The 20,002-nt window shown below is 36.1% G+C and overlaps 1 protein-coding gene across 1 annotated transcript in view; it reads right to left on the bottom strand.

Annotated features, from left to right (window-relative positions):
• sppl3 (signal peptide peptidase 3) overlaps positions 1-18,212 on the bottom strand; it is a 31,840-nt gene extending 13,628 nt beyond the window's left edge. Inside the window, exons 1-5 of the mRNA XM_015050276.1 lie at positions 18,017-18,212; positions 3,617-3,694; positions 1,560-1,651; positions 1,346-1,465; positions 1,053-1,131 (exon numbers count right to left, since the gene is read on the bottom strand). Coding sequence (XP_014905762.1) covers positions 1,053-1,131; positions 1,346-1,465; positions 1,560-1,651; positions 3,617-3,694; positions 18,017-18,042 — 395 coding nt within the window. The 5' untranslated portion in view covers positions 18,043-18,212. The remainder of the gene's footprint in view (positions 1-1,052; positions 1,132-1,345; positions 1,466-1,559; positions 1,652-3,616; positions 3,695-18,016) is intronic.
• Between the last annotated feature and the right edge of the window lie 1,790 nt (positions 18,213-20,002).

Raw genomic sequence — 20,002 nt, 5'->3', positions numbered from 1 at the left:
TTAAACAAAAAAAGTTGAAAATTTGGAAAAAAAAAACTTGAAAAAAAAAAAAAAAAAAAAAGAAAAAAAAAAAGCTACATCACACAGTCAGAAACAACCAATCAGAGCCAGGAGGCGGGTCTTAGTTCTGTTAATAAATTAGCTAATTGTATAATAAATGAAATCAAACTCAATTTCTATTTGCATGGTTTATTGTTTTCTTTTTCTCTCTCCGTTTCTATCAAAAACTAGATGACAAATGTCTTTATTTTGGTACATTGGTCTCAGTTTAATAATTTTATTTATAGAAACTTCATAATTCATTTTATTTGTTTTGGTCCAACATCACGGAGAGCAAGAACAACAAGAGTTCAGTTGTTTTGTTGTTGTCTCAAAACAACAATATTTTCAATTATTGCAATAATTTCTGGGACAATTTATCATACAGCAAAACTGTTATTGTGACAGGCCTACTGTCAATCATTCTTGTGTATGTGCTGCTTCACACCCTCCGTGAATGCGCACGCTGCTAAACATGGCTGCAGATGACAGCAGATAAACAGTTTTCCAGAACGTTAGGTTGTTTCTCCTCCATTAGCAGAGCTTGTACACGCTGTGCATTTTTATAAAAGTCGCCAACTGCATCTTTGATAAAGTAATCAATGACTACGATGTTTCAGATGTTTATGTGTTGCTTTTTCTTCAGTTTGCTTTATGTGTATAATTATGCACTGCCTTCTGTTTTTCTCAGATTCTTTTTATCTAATATAAAAAAAATGTTTGACGATCCAAAGCATTTAAGAACAACAGAAAATTGAAGAAATCCATAAAAGGTAGTCAGAGTATAAAGAGTCGGTTTAATTTCAAAATCAAATTTTTTTTTATAACCTCAGTTACATTAAGTTTTAGACCCTCACATTTGGAGAGAAAAGATTTAAATGCTACTGCTACAAATCTGCCTCGACAACGATATGGTAATACGCAGATTCGTGGAGCGCTCTGGATGTTTGTGAGCGGCGCAAAAACAGCACGGAGGAGATTTCAAGACACAAAAGGCCACAAGATTTCCTTACTTGTTCTGCGGGGAGCAGGGTCTGGTCAGATACTGGCACATAGGTAACAACAGGAATGCAAATGCAATTGTAGCAAGAACTGAGGAGAGGGAGAAAAGCACAGCAGTTAGAGCTTCAGCCTAATACACCTTGACAGCTTGTAGCAGTCATTTCTGTGTGTTAAATGGGGCAGCTAATGGTCTTCAGTTTCAAGACATTCTCCAGGGTGTAACTACTGAGCAGCGATGGGAAAGCCTTATAATGATTCTACATGTGTGGTGCTTCTGTGTTGCCCTCTGGAGCCGCATAGTCACCTGCAGTGCAGATAGTGAAGACCACCTGAACCGAATCGAAAAAGAAGAACATGACTAGCAGAGACACAGACGCTCCTATTGGCAGGAACAGGGCCTGCGTCGAGTCTATAGTCTGAATGCCTGGAAAACAGTTCAGATGAGAAACACATGAGCTTCCAAACAGCAAAGCAGACAATCACGCAACTTGTAAAGGCCTTGGCCTTGTGACACTTACTGTTGTTTGTGTTGCTGTTATTAAAAGACCCTGCTGCTGAGGGGTTACCGTCTTTATCCTTCTCCTGGTTCTCACAATCCATGTTTAATGACCTGCAAAAGCAGCAGAGAACCGTGTGATTTGGACACAACACTACGCTCCGTTTTTCCTAAAAATGAAAAAGCTATCTCCCTTTGAAGACGTGCTCTCAGAGCAGGAATTTGTTCAGGCGGCATGAAGTGCATTATTCAGACAACACCGAAAATTCAAGTAAAAAGATATCAAGTCGATGCAATCTTCTGTATTATTACACTTGCTTTATCACACTAGAAACTGTTTTTTTCTGCACCAATTTAATCAGCAATCAATTAAACTGACTACTCCAAATAACTACTTTTACTAAAAAAGAAAAGTTGAATATGTCTTCTTTTTTTTAACTACTCATGTTAAAGTTTATTTCAAGTCACAAACGCAATTTAATGAAGAAGGATTAAAAGCACAAAAAAAGACAACTCTCCAATATGACAAAAAAATTAAAGTTAAATAGAGTTCTTGTTCTATTTATAAGCGTACATTATTGGGGCTACTTTCAGTCACAAGTGCATCTCCAAAGGAGAAAATGTTTCAATTTCTCTTAAACCCTTTAAAATACAACTAAAACCGTAATGGAGATTATCCTTATTTTTGTAAGTACGTTTTATTTATGAGTTATCTGGTTTAAATTATGTTTCCTAAAATATTATCTTCATTAGCTCAAATTAATGTGCTAAAAACAGCCAGAGGCAACAGATACAGAGGACCAGAAAAAGTCTGCAGATTAGTGAGCAGACAAGGCGATAATAAAATCAGACGAGCGCCCAGATTCTTGTCCAGAGATCTGCAACCTGCGGCTCCAGAGCTGCAAGCGACTCTTTGGACCTCCCGAGGCGGCTCTTAATGATTTTGGATTTGTATAATTTTTTTCAAACTTAAGCACAATAATATGATACTGAAGTTTCACAACGGTATGGCGCAAAAAAAGACAAGTTATATTTTTTTGATTTCTTTTTCATTAGGTTGATGAGTGTGCTTTTAAAAAAACAACATTTTCCACAAATATCAAAATCGCATTGAAAAATATGTCATTTTTTCAAAATGTCCCGCAGCATCCGTATTTCTACGTGTGTTTTATTTAGCTGCGATTGAAGAAAAAAAAAAGATGTGGATTGTGAAGTTCGCAGAACCTGTTCTAAGCTAGAATATATCAATGTGTGCAGCTGCAATAGACTTCTGCAATGCAATGAAACTCCGCTTTTAATAATATATTTGTCCACTAAGATAATGTTTTTACTGTTCTTTAGCACCACAAACAATATAAATATTAGTACCCAAGATCAGAAGGTTAGGGGAGAATGGTGGTGATGAAAAAGGAAGACAGCAAAGAGGAGAATGGGGGTTAATGGTAACTCTGTATTAATATGTTAGATGTTATTGCAAAGACACATTTTTCTACAACTGTGCAACCCTATTCTAAATGTTTCCTCAAAGATAAAGTCCAAGGAAGATGCAACAGAAAATATTCTTTTAGGAATCTTGTCAGACGCATCAACAGCAGCGTTGGACAGATTAAGTCTCACTAGTCACCTGAGCCTTATTTCAGCCAGAATTGTGTAAATGACCAAAGTTTAAGCATTTTTTAAAATTAATATTACCTCGTTCTTTTGGTTGTAGCTTCCTGACCTCAGATATCAGAGGCAATGCCAGATGTATTAGTACCACTTGGTTATCTTGCTATGACTATTTAAGTGTGGGCCACAGGAAGTGTGTGGTTCAAGGCAGATAGGTTTCCTCTCAAGAAGGGCTTTACTTCAGTACGCTAGGAGCATACGCATCAACACTCGTGTTATTTTCAGACATGTACATGCTTCTCTCTCTTTTTTTTTTTTCTTTTTAAACCTGATCTACAGCGGTCTCCTTGGTAACAATGCAATAGAAAACTGCCTCCGAAAGATGTAGGTACACAACAACATCGGTCTAAATAAGTTTCAAATTGAGAATAGATTTGTGCTCAACTGGTGGTAAAGTGATCATTTACTCACCTGAAGCTGCCATAGACGATAAGGAGGATGGAGATCAGGAAGGTGGACACCTGACTGGAGTCAACTAGGGAGTATGCCCTAAAAACACGGGAGAGACATAAAAAACAGGGTTATATTTTTAAGCAAAAACAAGTAGGTATTAAAAAAGCTAAAGAAAAAAAAAAAAGAAAAAAGCTTGGAAGACCTTTTGAGAATAGTTTTTAATCTACACGCAATTTATGCAAAATATTGCATTTAATTATCAATATTTCAGGGACAGACATTAGTGTGTTATAACAAGTGGTAATATTTAACCAAGTGGCAGCTTGTTTTTACAATTACAAATACAGAGGAACACTAAAAACAAATGGGTCAACAAAGAGCAACTTAATAGATTTGTACACAGAAGTAACGTAATCCTTTCACTTTTTGTTCAAAACTACTTCCTCTATCACTGAACATGAGGCTCAAATGGCCTTTTGTAGTCTATATTTAAATAAAATGTACTCCAGCCGCAGTATTTTTAAACTATATAGTAAAAAAAGAGAATTGTCTTTTGTAGGAAAGAGCAAATAAATCATCAATTTATCTGCTAAACCCTTCAACTTAAAGGGTTCTCAAATGCATTTAAGAACCAGAAAGCTCCTGAAGTTTAACAGATGAACTCATATTGTGGTGAAACATAACAGACAATTTAAACGTGACAAACCTAAAATATTATTTTAACATAAAGGAGATTATTCCCAAAGCCATGAGCTGAAAACTTTGCATGAAGGGCTGTGGGTGTGGCGAGAGCGAACGGGGGAATTACAGGTGCCGACATGCAGGCTGCAGAGACGGAGCGCAGCTTGTTGCTGACTGTTGTTGTTGCTCACACTTCATTTGTGGGTCATTGGAGCTGCACTGAAATCTGTCAATAAAACGTTCTCATAGCTGAAATGCAACTCGCACGCCCAAACAATGAACCCTCCTGGTTGTGATTTCAAAGCCTGATTTTAGTTACCCCTGGTTACCATTTTTGTGCTGGGCTGAGCTGTTTAACAAATGTATCTCTCCACATAATTCATTCATTAGTTTTTCCTTGATTAAATCTGCATTTTCCATTTCATTACAGTTTTTCTTTTGGCAATGCCAGGAAAAAACAACAACATCATCAATTTCCTAGAAAACAGCAACCGGGACAAAGTCCTTCCAGGAATTAGCATTACGCAGTACTGTATGTATAAACTAACCTAGCAGCATAGTATTTCACACACAAGTCGTGTTATTCACTTGAATGAAACCAGGTCAGCAACCACAGACCTATTATAGAAGTAGGTTGGGTTATTATTGAAAAATAAATGCTAAATATATGTATGTATTTTTATACTAAAGCATAGTTTTGAATCTCCCAAAAATGTTTACTTCAAAAACTGAACGCATTTTTGTTTCCTGTAGTCACTGCACCCAACATACAGATTTGAGCCAACAGGATACAAGCGAAAAACAACAAGATAAAAATAGAAATGTAAACCTGGTTGCATTTTCTTAAAAGAATGTGGTCCAACAGGAATAAAAATATAATGTGACACAATAAAACAATCTGAGGACACTCATCTTGGCTTTTAAAGGCTGCAGATTTCCTTTAGCAGGCATTAATGTTTATTTTGTGCATTAGTGTAACTTGGAGCAAATGACAACAGTTGGGAAACAAGTGGAGAAATGCTTTCATCATGGCAAGCTGTGGCTACTTGGAAAGAGATCTGGATGGGCTTGAAAAAATTTATTTCAGGAAGTTCATTAGAATTTGTTCCATCAGGCCTAAATGATTCATTTATTAACTTAAAAACGTCTGCCTGCAAATCCTTTGATGATGCGTTTAGCCCACTCGTTTATGCAATCAGTTTAGTAATCAACGGTTTTAAAATGGACAATTATTTCAGTGATATGCAAAAGTATCTGACAAAATTAAGACACTATACATATTAATTAGGGTTGCACCGATTGCAGTGTTTTGGCAGATCGCCGATTACCAATCTTGAAAAAGCCTGAGCTTAAAGTGTTCATGCCCCTTTGGACAACTACAAACCTTAGTTGAAATTTTATGTGAAGCATTAGAAAAAGAGACATTATTAGAAAGAGAAAGGAAGTGATTTTAACAATTTTCTTTCACGATACAGAAAAAGAAAACCCAGGGAAAGCAAATAGCGTTAGACGGCTCAGACTTGTTCCATCTAATCATGGAGACCGAGGCAAACATGCAACAGGTCAGGGATAAAGCTATGGATAAGTTTAAGGTAGGAATAAGTTAAAAAAAAAACTATCAAAACTCTTAAAAACCTTCAAGCTTTGGATGTGTTGAACAGCAGCTCTGTTAAAGACATATGAAAATGGAAGCAAAGCTGCCATGATGAGACATCTGTCCACACAAACTGAGTGGGAGAGCAAAGGGAGCTTTATTCAGAGAAGAAGCCAGGAGGGTTGTGGTATCACTGGAGGAGCTACAGAGATCCACAGCACAGGTGGCAGCATATGTTGATACAACAACCTAATTGCAGATGTGGAAGTGTGGCAACAAGGAAGCAAGAAGTCCCCTTTACAATTTTATAACCTCCAAATCAGGAAAATCAGCAAAACAAAAACACTGGGTGGTAGATAAGGCGCAATTCTGAAATAAAACCTGTTGGAGCCTGCAAAAGATTGGTGAAGTGTTCACTTTGCAGCAGAAAAATAAACACCGACAAATAATTTAGATCGTAGCAACCATGTTGTTACAATCACTCCAGTGACAGCGGAGATCTAAATTCAATTTGCAATCCGACTCAAAATCTGACTGAGCTTGAGCTACTTCACTAAGATGAACAGCGGGCAACAAAATGCCACACTTTCCAGATTTTAATTTCTATAGAATATTGAAAGCCATTCATAATTTTTCTCATAAGTCACAATTGTGCACTACTTTGTGTTAACATAACTTCCGCAACATGCTGCTTCATTCCAAAAATAGCCAGGCTGACATCATCCCAGGAAAAAAAACAAACTCCTATGGTTATAATTTGCATATCTCATATAAAACATCCAGTACAGATTATCTGGTTCCGCATCAAAGGCTGGATAATAAATAAATAATATATACCACAATAGGCAAGTGATCAATTTCAATAGATAATGCATCTGATAGAATTTCTAATAATTTCACAGAACTCCAATCCAGAACCGCACAGCATTCTGGGGAATGTAGGCAGAGGAAAGATTTTGGCCGCTCTACCTCTCACGACCAGCTAAGAAAAGTTGGTTGCATCAACCAGCTCACTCGCTCTGTGGTTACCTAGCAACAACCTGCTGAGTAACTTGCACAGCAGCAGTTTCAGATTTTGCCACAATGATTCATGACTACTTAAAAATAAACAATGGTGTGGCATGGAAAGATCATGTCACTATTCTTGCAGTATTTCAGATATTTGAACCAAAAAAAAAAACTAATCATAATTGTCTATATCAACCAATATGAAAACGCTTATATTGTGATACATTTTTCAAATATATTGTCCAGCCCTACCTGCGTCAAAGCTTTGACTCAACCTCAAACTGCGTACTATTTTCTAGGGCAAATTTACTTTGCCACCTTGACATGTTTACATTCAGCTGCAAGGCGCAAACTTGACTTCATTAGGCCAGTTTCCTGCCCAAGTAATTTGTAGCAGCTAAAAAAAAAGTAGGTCTTAATTAAAAAATACTAACTTTCTCTCAAAGTTGACGTTGGCATTAAAAGCCAATTAATGCTTTATCTGATTTCCATGTTTCGGTTCATCAAGCAGTATTTTCTTGTCAGACGGTGAACCAGACCAGTTCTAGCTTGAAAAACTGGTTATATGAAAAGTTTTCACAGGCCACCAGAACCATGTAGCATCTCAAAGCCGTTTGTCCAACACAAGTTTATACTAGATTTAAGTCACGGTAAATGTCTGACAATAAATCCAGTCCTCTCATGCCAATGCGCATAACCATTTGTGTCTTCTTACCGAAAACTATTCCATGTCTTCCAAGCATTAAAATAGTGATTAAGAAAGTGACCTTGCTCTCCTGCATGCCGACATTAATTATGTCACAGACTCCCCGTCAACACAGCGGGCTGCTAGACAGCTAGTTTAATCCACCACAGGCCTCATTCATATTCTGGTGCCGAACTGGTTTGTCTGAATTCTGTGCACAGAAGCCCGGAGAACATGAGTGAGATAGATGAATGGAACATTTAAAAACAAAATACAATCCGGGACTGTTGAGAGCTGGCCGACGGCCTAAAGTGCCATAAGACGGCCTTGTTCGCTGACAGACTAGGTTTTCAATAACAATTCCAATACCGTCCTTCATCAAACCAGTTGCACGCATTACTTTAGCACTGAGGCACAGGTCAACATGCCACAAAGACGATTAAGTGGCATTCTCGGATCTGTTCTGATCCAGTTAGGAAATTCTGGATGAAAAATGATCAGCCCTACAAAACTGGATTTAAGAGATTTCTTTTTAGTTTTGAAACCTTGAGGTTTAAAGCATGAAAATACATTTACTAATCAAATTTATCTTCATATTAGTAGACAGCCACTGAGCGAACGCAAGATAAAACAAAAAAGTAAATGGCGGGTGTTAAAATAAAGCCTGTGGCTTTCCACTAACCATAGTGTCAAAATAATTAGACCTCATTCTTCTCATCATGCCCAACAACTTTTGCTACTTCCTCTGTTTTCTGTCGTGTTTTTTAAACACATCTCATCCTCCAATGTAATAGCAATTACAAGTTTTGTGTATTAAGAGTGAGAGGCGCCAGCTGTTGCTTTTTAAAACACATGACAAAAACTATACTGATGTGCAAGATTGGGAACAGCAGATACATTTCAGATGACCTGGCCTATCACTGGTCAGTCACTTATATTGGCAAAAGATGGCTATCAATCGAAACAACTAATAAAAATACAACTATGGCCCGTTCTATTACCTGGAACATTCCCAGGTAATCCTCCACTAATGCAGGAGCATTCGATTTTAAAACCAGTTAAAAATACACAACCATCAGTGGATAATAATTGTTTTTTTTGTGTGTGCGTCTTGGAACATGGCTTAATTCTTAAAAGCGGCTCGACATGAGGGTTTATTCCTCCAAAAATGGACACAAATGAAGGTCTGCTTTTCACTTCACTAGCTTAAATAACAACTGCATTTAAATAACACCTACAAATGGTTACTTAAAATTTATAAAACATGGTTGTTATCTAGGGTAGATTTCTACTTTAGTAACATAATTTGGTTCTGCTCTCTGCAATGGACAAACACCCCCAGAAAAGGTTCTTGCAGTGGAAACATACCTTTAACGACTGACATATCTGTTTATTTTCTGATCCACTTATAATTTTTAATATGTTAAATATGTCAACGTTATCAACTGTAAAGGTGTTGCTGTTGTTGCTCTTTCACGACTGGCAACTTGTGTTTTTTATTATAGATTATTCAACTAGATTATTCATGGTAAAACAATGTGTTCTATATTGCAGAAGGGCAAAAACATTCTCAAGAATTAAAACTCCTCCATAAAATTAACATTAGCAAGTTAACATGAATGCATCTCCTTTGTAAGGCTCATGAAAGATACGTGGAATGAAATCCTTCTAGAGTAGAAACGCATCCATGTACATGTATTAGGAACATTTTGAAGAAATAAAAAACTCTCCATCTTGTAAGCAAGCTTTGTAAGTAAGATTTGAAACTGAATAATTTTCTTTTTAAGGAAAAAAAAAAAAAAAACAGCATCTCAAAGCATTTTTAAACCAAAACTGTTGAGCAACACTGGAATCTTTCAAAACGTCCTCTTGGGGAAACTTCTGCAATTATTTTAATTTATTGCCAATTTAGCAAAAGCTAACCTCTGAAATAGTTCTTGTACTGGGTGTCAATAGCGTCCACGGATCCAAAAAAATATATGCTTGGAGTCCCAGATAAGTGGACATATTTGGTGACATAACCCTAGCTTCCTCTTTAAAATTGGACTTATTCATAGGAACACACACACACAAAAACAGAAATAGCTCCTCATTGCAAAAGATCCTAAAAATCTGTCTTTTTTTAACCATATTTAGAACTATTACTTCAGCTCCAACATATAGTTGAGAACAAAAAGGCGGAAATATTAATAGAAAACATATTCAGTACCATTTCACCCTGGTTACTACATGAAGGATGTAGGGTTGTCGCAATACTAAAAGTTCAAATATCAACAAACACACCATACTCAACACCATTTTTTATACCGGAGCAACATTTTTTTGAAGGTGCAAGATTGTTTCTAGTTAAGAGCAAAAAGTATGATTGATTACAACATGACGAATTTTTTAAATTCCTTATTTAGGGCAAAACCAATAAGTCAGGGAGAAATCATTTTAAATAGTCACTTCCATTCTTTGCAAAACAGCAGACAAGACTAATTTTAAGAGTTAATTACCTTTAAATATGTACTTCTGATTTAGTTTTGAAATTATTTTATTTCATCTGCTTATCTTTGGTGCCACTGTGTGTTTTCATTTATCTGCCAATTTGTTGCTAAAATTTTCAGGGACAAAGTAACAGAAACCGTGTTTTCAAAAAAACATGGCTCATGAAAGATATATTATTACAGCATAAACTGTAGCTATCTAAACTTTTTTAGTGTTATCTAAAAAAAATGAGTACCTTTCATAGTTCTTGTAACATTTTAAAGCAGCCTTTTCTGTCATTAGAACAAAATCGTTGAGCGCGGCTTTTTTGCAATACTTTCAGAACCAACTGAAGACGCAAACTTTTTATTTTGTTTAATTGAGCACCACCGTCATCATCATCATCATCATCATCAGTCAAAACCCTTTTAAACAAATGGCTAAGGGCCAGTAAAGACCTGAGCAGAAGTACTAAACACAATTCATACAAGACTGAAATAGTGTTCACATTAATATTTCAAGCATAACTCAGCTTAAGATTAGATACATTACTTGAGTGAAAATAGCAATACAATTTTTAAATCAAGATTTTTCAACTAACTTTACTGATTTAGGTTATATCCTATAAAATCCAGAAATCACCTAAAAAGAACCTGACTGGTGACAACACTTGACACAAAGTCAGAAGCATCTACCCACTTAGAAAAGGGTTTTAATTTAATTTATTTTTTTTTAAATAACCATCAAATCGCAGTCGAGAAAACATTAAACCTCTTCAGGAGTGATCAGCATCCAAAGAACTCAATTGTCTCGAGTTAAATCCTTTGGGAAGATATCTTGGTGACTGAAAAAAAACATGAAATCAAGCTTTTGTAAAAAGGTGTTTGTCCAGTTATTTTTATTTTAGAAAAAGGTCACACCAGCAATCAAAAATGGCAGCAGTACTGGGACTGTCTAGGGGAGCTTCGCTCTCCAGGATCACTTGTATCTTGCATCAATTATTAATTTCCTGGCACCTGATTCTAGTTGTTACCATTCCTATAAGGGGTGGTAGGATACCAGGAAGTTAGTAAAGTAACACAAAGAAACTGAAGGAGGACACCGTTTGTTGTGCTGCTAGGGAATTGTTGTTTATTATGACAAATAAATCCCAAATTATGTCTAAAACCCCCAACAACTGACAATATTGTAAGGGTTGCTATTTTTCTACTTTAAGTTTTCTCCATTGTTGATTGCATGAGATATTATTTGTTTAAATATGTGATTAAATGCAGTTGCTTTGTGCAGTTTAGTGATAAAAAAAGAACTCACACCTCTTTATGTAACTAGTGTTATGAAGAAGCCTACTTTAAAGTGTGTTTTGAGAACAGTTTTTGTGTTTGTTGTGAATTGCCATCCAAGATTATAAAAGATGCTGTAAATACCCATTTATCATTACTTTAATCATTCTCACAATAAGTAATCTAAAATACCATCAGATTTTAAGTTAGCCAATCCAGATGAACTGGCAAACAACGAGAGGCAGCTTTAAAGTAAAACATTAATGGTTGTCAAAAAATTAAACACAGTCAAGAAAAAAAGGCCGTGTAAACCATTTCTTAGCTAAAATTGTCCAGCAGAGAAGGTGACAATTGTCAGGCCCAACTTTGTTGTACTTATTGAAATTTGCCTTGAGCCATTTTTCTGAACATAACACAGTACAGTTGCTAAGGATAAATAATAATAATAATAATAATAAAATAATCTTTGTACTAGTTTTTCTTGGATAAAAGTATATTTACATCTTCACTGGTGAGTTGGTTCATGTCAGCGCACTTTAAGAAAAATAAAATGAGAAAAATAATCAAATGAAACTGTTAGAACCAGACACAAACAGAGCCATAACAATTTACAGTAAATTTTAAGCATGTAAATAATTACTAACGTCGAAGCATGTTGCAGAATTAACTCTACACCAATTGCTCTATGTCATGTGAACACAGATGCATCAGGACTGATCAAGGAAAAAATATTACAACCTCCTCTGTCACCGAAAGTGCTCTTTGCACAGTGATGCGATGCAAGCTTGATTCAGGAATTTGTATTTGTGCAAAACACAAGGTGTGCAGATTTTTGCCTTTCCTTCATGTGCTCTTGTGTCTACCATCTTCAACATGAGGAAGTGCCACTCTCTAAATGTCACCTAAAATGTGACGGGTAAGAAGTCCTAGCTCACCGAGTATGCAGTTTTGACAGCTGCAAAGATAAAGTAGAGGAAGAGAAACTAGACGAGGTTTAACGCAAAAAGCTGTAATGCAAAAGACTTGGGAGTCACCTACCTTCTGCTATAAAAAGCTGCTGAAACTTATTCACTGTACATGACCTTGTTTTGAATAAAACAGCTTTAAATGTTAAGACGCACAGCTCGTTACCATGGGAATAAAAATGATACTCCCAGGAAGCCTAATTGTACTCCAACATAAAAATATTTCACAGCTGTAAAAAAAAATGTTTGCAATTCATCCCTTTCTGTTCTTTCAAAGCAGTAACGGCATCCCATCATTGTGCTCAATTTCAATAATTTTGTATCTATATAACACAACATTAACATTTTCTTCAGTCTGTAAGAAGACGCATGCCACAGCATTAAGTAGGTACAAGTATTTCTTTTCAAGACATCAGAAGCACAAGGTTGCAATTATTAGCCAAATATCTGACACAGGTGGACATTAGCTGCTCCATTTTTAGGAAATGACAAGAGAGAAAACGCAGAAGTTGAAATAAAAAAACTTATCAGACCATTTAATTGGGGGGGAAAGTATTCAGATGGTGATTTGTGTATAATCAAAACACCACCTACTGACCAACTAATAGATCTGTCACCAACATGAAAAGTTATCAAGGATTATTTTGCATACAAGTTATTTTCTTCAATGTTAGATTGGGATTAGAAGCATTATTGTATTTAACTGTGAGTAGTTAGCTGTTAATCTGACAAATTCCCTCCTTCAAGTAATTGGACACTCAATCACTTTTCATGTGGCTGAAAAATAAACATGCTTGGAGCAAATTTATGGTGTTTAGTTCAGCAACTGAATCAGTGATGCTGAAATATCAGTAAATGCTCAGCGGTCTGATACTGGAAATTAATCTGAGTTAAGTTATTGCTACTTTTAAAATGTGCAACAAGAAAAAATTGCTAATTTTTAAAAATCTAAATGGAACTAGAGGTTTGACAGATTCATTCACAATTGTTTTGAGTTGTTTTTCTACAAAGGCACTGAGACTGGTTAATATTTTATTCTATGTTGCATAATTATCCTAAAATTGCTGATGGGTGTTTAACAACAATGTAAAAAGGATTTTGTGACACTGCAATAAAAGTAGCAGCATACTGCCAGACTGATAGTTACACCCACTCCGACTTGTAGTTGGAAATCTCGTTTTATAATTTAAGCAACAGATAGATTAGATCATGATCCTCTCACAGCAGATAAACTGTGAGAGGACCTGCAAAATAAAACCCCACTTAGAATTTAATTTTTGAAAATGAGGAGTGAAAAAATAGTTATTTGAAGAAGTGAATGCCATTTTTTGTTTCATCCTTCTGTAACCAGATAATGTTTTAGCACATTTGTGGGTCAATTCTGACCCACAAATGTGCCATCTTCTCAAAAATGACGTCTACAAAATGAATTTCATAATTCTCTGAAGTTTCCGGGTTTATTTAAATAGTTCTGGTATAAAAATAAAAAGGTATGACTACAGAGAATACTCTAGAGGTCTAAAAAGCGACACTTATGTTAATGACTGACAACACATTAAGATGTCACAGAATGAAAAACGGGGGAATAAATCATTTCCACCTATAAAAAAGGCAATTCATGATGTGAATAGCCCTTTAAAAGTGTGAATGCAGTCTAACTTTTCTCAGAACCCACTGGTCAAATCGGATGATTGACACGTCCATCCACCATCAGAGCAAACAGAATCCAAAAATCACGTAACCTATACGACTCTGCAATAATGCATTTTCCGTCAAGCAAGGGAATGAGTCAGAGTTTTCTACACGGTTCTCTAATATGGATCATGATCATAAAACAGCAAAGGAAAGATTGAGTTTGTTTTTGCCTTCATGAAATAAGTCTAATTTTTTTCTGTTCTTCAGCTGCTGATTCACTGAGTTTTTTTTTATTTTTTTTATGAAGGGTGGCGACGCCTATTCCGTTAGAAAGAGCAGTTTGAGCTTTTATTTAAGAAGTAGTTGGTGTGTTTTCCTGGGTCTTTAGTTTCCATTAGCATTTCTTTCATTTAGCTGCTCAGTGTCGGAAGTAGGTCTTGTTGAGGTTTAAAATCTTGTTGCTGTCATTTAGATGAGCCTCTTGGATATGCAATACGAATATATTGGTCCGTGTGTAACATGTGTTTGCATTGGTTTTGCTGGTGGAAACACTGCTGCCCACAAGCACCAGGGGATGTAGAAGTTGACACTGAAACTGGACCAAAACACACATCCTGACCTGCAGCCACAATCAATCTGACACTATGTAAATTTTCAGAATACAGCCGAAGTGCAATGAGGATAAGAGCTGAATGTATCGCAATGGAGATCGATCCCACTCATACGAGTTAGCAGTAGATTTCTGTGGGATGCAGAAGATACTTAGTTTTAAGTTCAAAGCTTAGCTCACAATGTTAAATAAGTCCAGCAGCTCAAATGGAGATGTTGGTCAATACTGTTCGAAAAATCATTGTCAAGTATTTGAATTAGATAAGAATATTTGCTTTTGCTTAAGATTTTCTCACTTTTTCTTTCTTTTTTTTTAACCAGGCCAATGGCTCAAAACAATGGAAGTGAGGAGGTATTCTAGCAGAAAATGTGCAGCAGTATATTATAATTAACAATTCTTTCCAAATAAAACCACAATGGCAGAATATTGCTGACCTACTATAAATTATTCATAACATCTAAACCAGCAGTCTGAAATTTATCCTCAACTGTCACTGCCCTGCAACTTTTGGATGCATCTTTGCCCCAATACACCTGAATCAAATGAATCATTAATGACAAGGCCTTTGCAAAATTTGCTGACATGAGAAGTTTAGAAGTTAATACTGAAACTAGACCAAAGCACACATCCTGACCTGGAGCCACAATCAATCTGACACTATGCATATTTTCAATATACAGCCCAACTGCTCTCTGGCCTTAGTTACAGGATGCTCAACACACATGGCAAATGTAGTTTTAGAACAATATTGCCAAAGTATGACCAATGTTGGAGTCAGGAGGCATCCCCGAAGTTGCAGACCTGGATCTAAAGCATGACAAAATACACATCAGACCGTGTGTTTTGGCATCTATGTCATATCTCAGGCTCTGGTTACTGTGATGCTAATTAGAAGATGACAGCTAATATTGTGTTAGAGGCCTCCGTTTGAAAATGGGAAGCCAAAGAGAAGGATGTTGATTCATAGGTGTTAGACATTCATGAAAAGATAACCGGTTGTTACCATATTAATATTTTTCAGTTTCTTTCCTTATTAAACAGGACACATTCTAGTACATCAAGCATTAAAATACAATAAAATAGTTTCAACAAACTTGTTGAATGAGAAGAGCAATGTACTGATGGAAATTTGCATTTTAGACAAAGTAAATGAGAGGTCGGTGGACTGTGCCAACAGTGGAAGTTGTATTTGTCATTCAATCAAGCTAGCATCAAATTTACAAATTCTCCCTCAATCAGATCTGACTGATGATCAGCAGAGCAAACGCTGAAGAGCAAGTTGGATTTTCTGAGTGGTGTGGGCTCCGTTCACTCCATGCATTTAAACTTAAAGTCACTTTTTTGGCCTGTAAACAAGTGAACAAAAAGCATACTTCCTGAAACATTTGTTTCTTACTTTAGTGAAAATCAGATAAATAATATGGACATACGATATCATCTTGTAATCCTTTCCTTTACTATTGAGGAACCTACAGGACTCCTTTGCTTTCATGGTTAATATTTGATCTACCGAATTGTTGAAACAAAAACAAAGTCAACTCAAACAAGTTTGCATGAATTGCAATCCATAAAAGAAAACAACACTTGACCTCAATGGAATCTGAGAACTGGTATTTATGCCAGTATACACCGGATCAGTGCATCTCTAATAGTTGTGATAGTTCTCGCCTCTAATCGGCTGGCATTTGAAATTATTACTATTTATGAAACAGACTGAGGTTCTTATGGTAGAAGTAAAAGTTATTTTTTTACTGTATTTATACATATGTTCAACAAAAAATAACACAGTTTAACTGCTTTAAATGCAACAATTATTCCTACAGCTCCTAAAATAATGATTAATATTCATCTCCATTTGGATACACATACTTGGACAAACTAAAAAAAAAAAAACACTTTAAATTAGGACTTTTTTAAGCGCTTAATGCACAACATATGATCCCGTTTCCCTTGGTTAACTGTAGAGTTGCACAATAATTCAAAATATGTCATCCTAATATTGATAAGTGCTTTACTGATATCACAAAGGACTGTTTGCAATATTTTTTGGCAAATCCATCCCATGAATTAAGTCTAACAAGTTGATCATTAAGGCTATCTGACTGGGGAACTAATCAGTAACAGGATGCTCAACACACATGCCAAATGGCAATATTGTTATAAAACAATATTGCCAAAGTATGTCAATGGGTAATACTCCTGTCACCACAATGCCTGTGTTTTTTGCAGCCAGAAATATTTTAAGTTGGTTAAATGTGTATTTTGTGTGAGGGAGGAAAATGTGTTGCTCCCTTTCAGCCATCTGGCTGGCAGTTTTCAGCTACAGGTAGGAGTGGGTAGGATGCACAGCATTCCTCTATGGTACCCAGACACACTTTCTCTGGCATGTTTTTAAAATACTGTTAAAACATACATACATACAGTAGGGTGGCCAAACATTGTGGATTTAGAAACAACAAGTTTTTAAAACCTTGGTTTATTTGCTACTTTGAATGGCCTGCAGCATACGGTCAATTGATGCTGACCACCTCGTCTGTGCGCAAGTATTTTTAAAGTAAGGAAGTTATTGTTGTCAATTTAGTGTGTTTTTAGCGTATGTGATGTTCACACCAAGACAAAGTATACCACCATTCCGTGAGAGGCTATGTCAAAACAAGTCCAGTCTGGTAAAGCCATGTCTCTTTCTCTCCGTTTACTGGAAGGAATGATACTAAGACTCACCCCTTGTAACAATTAAATCGACATTAATCAACTACGCCTTTACAAAGCAGTCATTTTCATTCATGGAGTCCAACGCTCTCTTTTGCTCAAGTCACTAAATATACACTTCCCCAAACATTGGCAGTCATTACAATAAATAACTGACTGAGGACGTATTTTGTTAAAAAAAAAACCTGAATAATAGACTATTTATTATAAGCAGGGGTGTGATGTAATAGAGAAACTGGTATTTTTCAGTTGCGACTGCGATGCTACTTTAGCATAACCTTTGTTATTGTGAGCTGTGGGCTCGACGGCAAAATGCTACCCAGCTAAAATGCTAGTATGTTGGCACGGCTAGTCTAAACTGTGTCGCTGGAGAACCTCCATTTATTGAACAGAAATGCGATTTTCGTGCAGCTATTTATTCTGTAATGAAATAAAAAGTCACACATAAGACTATCAAACCCTAACATCATACAACAGAGCTAGCTCCTCATTCGCTTTCAATAGCATCACTCGATTTGACCGCAGCTGAATAAAGTTAGCACAGCATTAGCCACCACTAGCTAACCAGATGTAGATAAATGTGTCTATATATGTGTGAATTTGGTTTCTACGCTTTCACAAAGGCTACTAAAATAGCTGAAATGGCAAAACAAGTATTTATGCAGAATGGCAAGTGTTTGGTTCATTTGCTTTTTGACACAGTGTTGTCAGAGTTGGCAGTAGCAGCAGCTAATGTTAGGCACCCGCTACTAATCGGTAGCGCAACGCCTGTTTGCACTCACCAGGATGAGTAGCCTTGCTCCGCCATATCGCCGAAAACAGTGGGTTCCGCGGCTGTGGCTAACACAGATTCAGGTCCCGGTGTCAGCCCGCTGGGACCGGGGAGCGAGGGGTCTCTGCTTTTCCTTCACAATCCGACGTCTTAGTAGTTACTTTTAGGTGACAACATGATAATACATCCCGGCGGCAGCTAGTAATTACTAGCTGGATTTCATGCAATTGAGATGAAAATGATGGTTTGCTATCGTTAGGTGGACAAGACAAAGCACCCCGAGGGAAAAAAAAAACACACAGATGTTATTTTCGTCGGTCTCGCTAGTGTCCTGCCGTCACCTCAGCCGAGATGGCTCCGGTCTGCAACGATGTTACACCCACTGTAGATCCATATTCTGTGCGATGTATCCAGAATAAATTCGGATATTCCTTGAGTCTGCAGCCCGAGCTGATATGGAAGACGCTCAGCTTTGTTTTCTATAGCTAGTCCGCGGGAACGCGCACTATCGCCCTGCTGTAGAGGTTTACAAGTGGGACGAGCACTGAAACGCTGCCATGCACTGAAAACGATTGCAATTATTTCCTTTCATCTGACAGCATTGCAGCCTGTCATGCACGCCTTCCACTGAATCCTGAGCATTGCATCAATAGTAAAAATGAATTAATGCATGAATGAATTTAATAATTAATCATTCCTTTCACAAAGTATTGTGATATATTCAAAAAATAAAAATTAAAAAAAATCACCGATACAGTTGAATTTAATTTAAACACCAAACGTAATTTGGCTATTAAAAATTGGCTATATTTTTAAAATGTATATCTAAAAGTTAAAATGTGATGTGTATTGTTAAATCCACTTGGCCCATTTTGTGACGACAGTGAAAAGAGACAGACCACTAGTGTTATTTTTGTAGCCTGTTGATTACGGTTCATCACTCTGTTTATCAGTCTGTTCAGTGAGGCAGGGATTTCCCTGGTCAAAACACAGACAAACATATGAAAAAACACAAGACAGCAAAGCATAGTTAATATTTCTCAATTTTCTGACATTAAATCAGGATAAAATTATGCTTTTTAGGTTAGTTAGGATTACCAAGATTATCCCCAAGTCATATGCCACAATGAAGGATCTATTTTTAGGACAGTTTTTGTAATTTGATTTACTTTCCTCAGTGCTTTGCTGCTGAAGGTACACAAGATGAAACAGAACATTATTGCACATCAGCAAGAAAATTAAAGTTTAAGTGTGTCGCTCCGATATTTATAAGAGATGTCTTTCTAATTGTTTTACATACAATAAGTATTTCATCTTTATAGATCAATGAGCATAAATTATGTCTTTACTTAGGAATTTTAACAACTTTGTTTTTTTAAAACTAAATTGAGTTTATTGGTTTTGGATAAAAAAGGGGCAGCATTGCATCAAATATACAAATTAGCAGATTAAGATATAATGGATAAAGGTGTTGAAAAAAAGGTTAATGGGATTTTTGTTTTCTTTTCAATATCTGTTGATGGCAACCTTATCATTATTTTCCCATTTCATTGTGCAATAAATTGAGCTAATTGTTTAAAATTAAAATATGCCAGAAGATAACTAAAAAGATATTTTGAATATGGGGCGTAATAAAAAATTACTAGGGCAAAATTTCACTGTGGAAGAAAAAAAATTAAACTGTCCAATTACTTAATTTATTGTTTCGTGGTGGAAACAATTGATATAAAATCAAAGCTACTGAATTTATAAGAATATGTTCCCCCTTTGCATTAGACATAATTATTAATGCAACACATTAAGATAATTTACATCAGTAATTATCTTAACGTAATTATCTTAATCTTCTGATGGCGTTTCCTGTTTTGGTCTATACAAACGTTTTATATTAACAGTGTTACAATGTAAAAATGACAAAGTAGAGATTCAGGGCGAGATCTGAGCACTATACTGTTTTAAGGGTTTATAAATTGTACATCATCCATTGAGAATGACA

The sequence above is a fragment of the Poecilia latipinna genome, unplaced genomic scaffold (genome assembly GCF_001443285.1).
Source record: "Poecilia latipinna isolate Pla-1442-1.1 unplaced genomic scaffold, P_latipinna-1.0 Scaffold982, whole genome shotgun sequence".
Taxonomy (NCBI): Eukaryota; Metazoa; Chordata; class Actinopteri; order Cyprinodontiformes; family Poeciliidae; genus Poecilia; species Poecilia latipinna.
The sequence above is the reverse complement of the archived record's forward strand: the minus strand, read 5'-3'. Positions and strand labels throughout refer to the sequence as shown.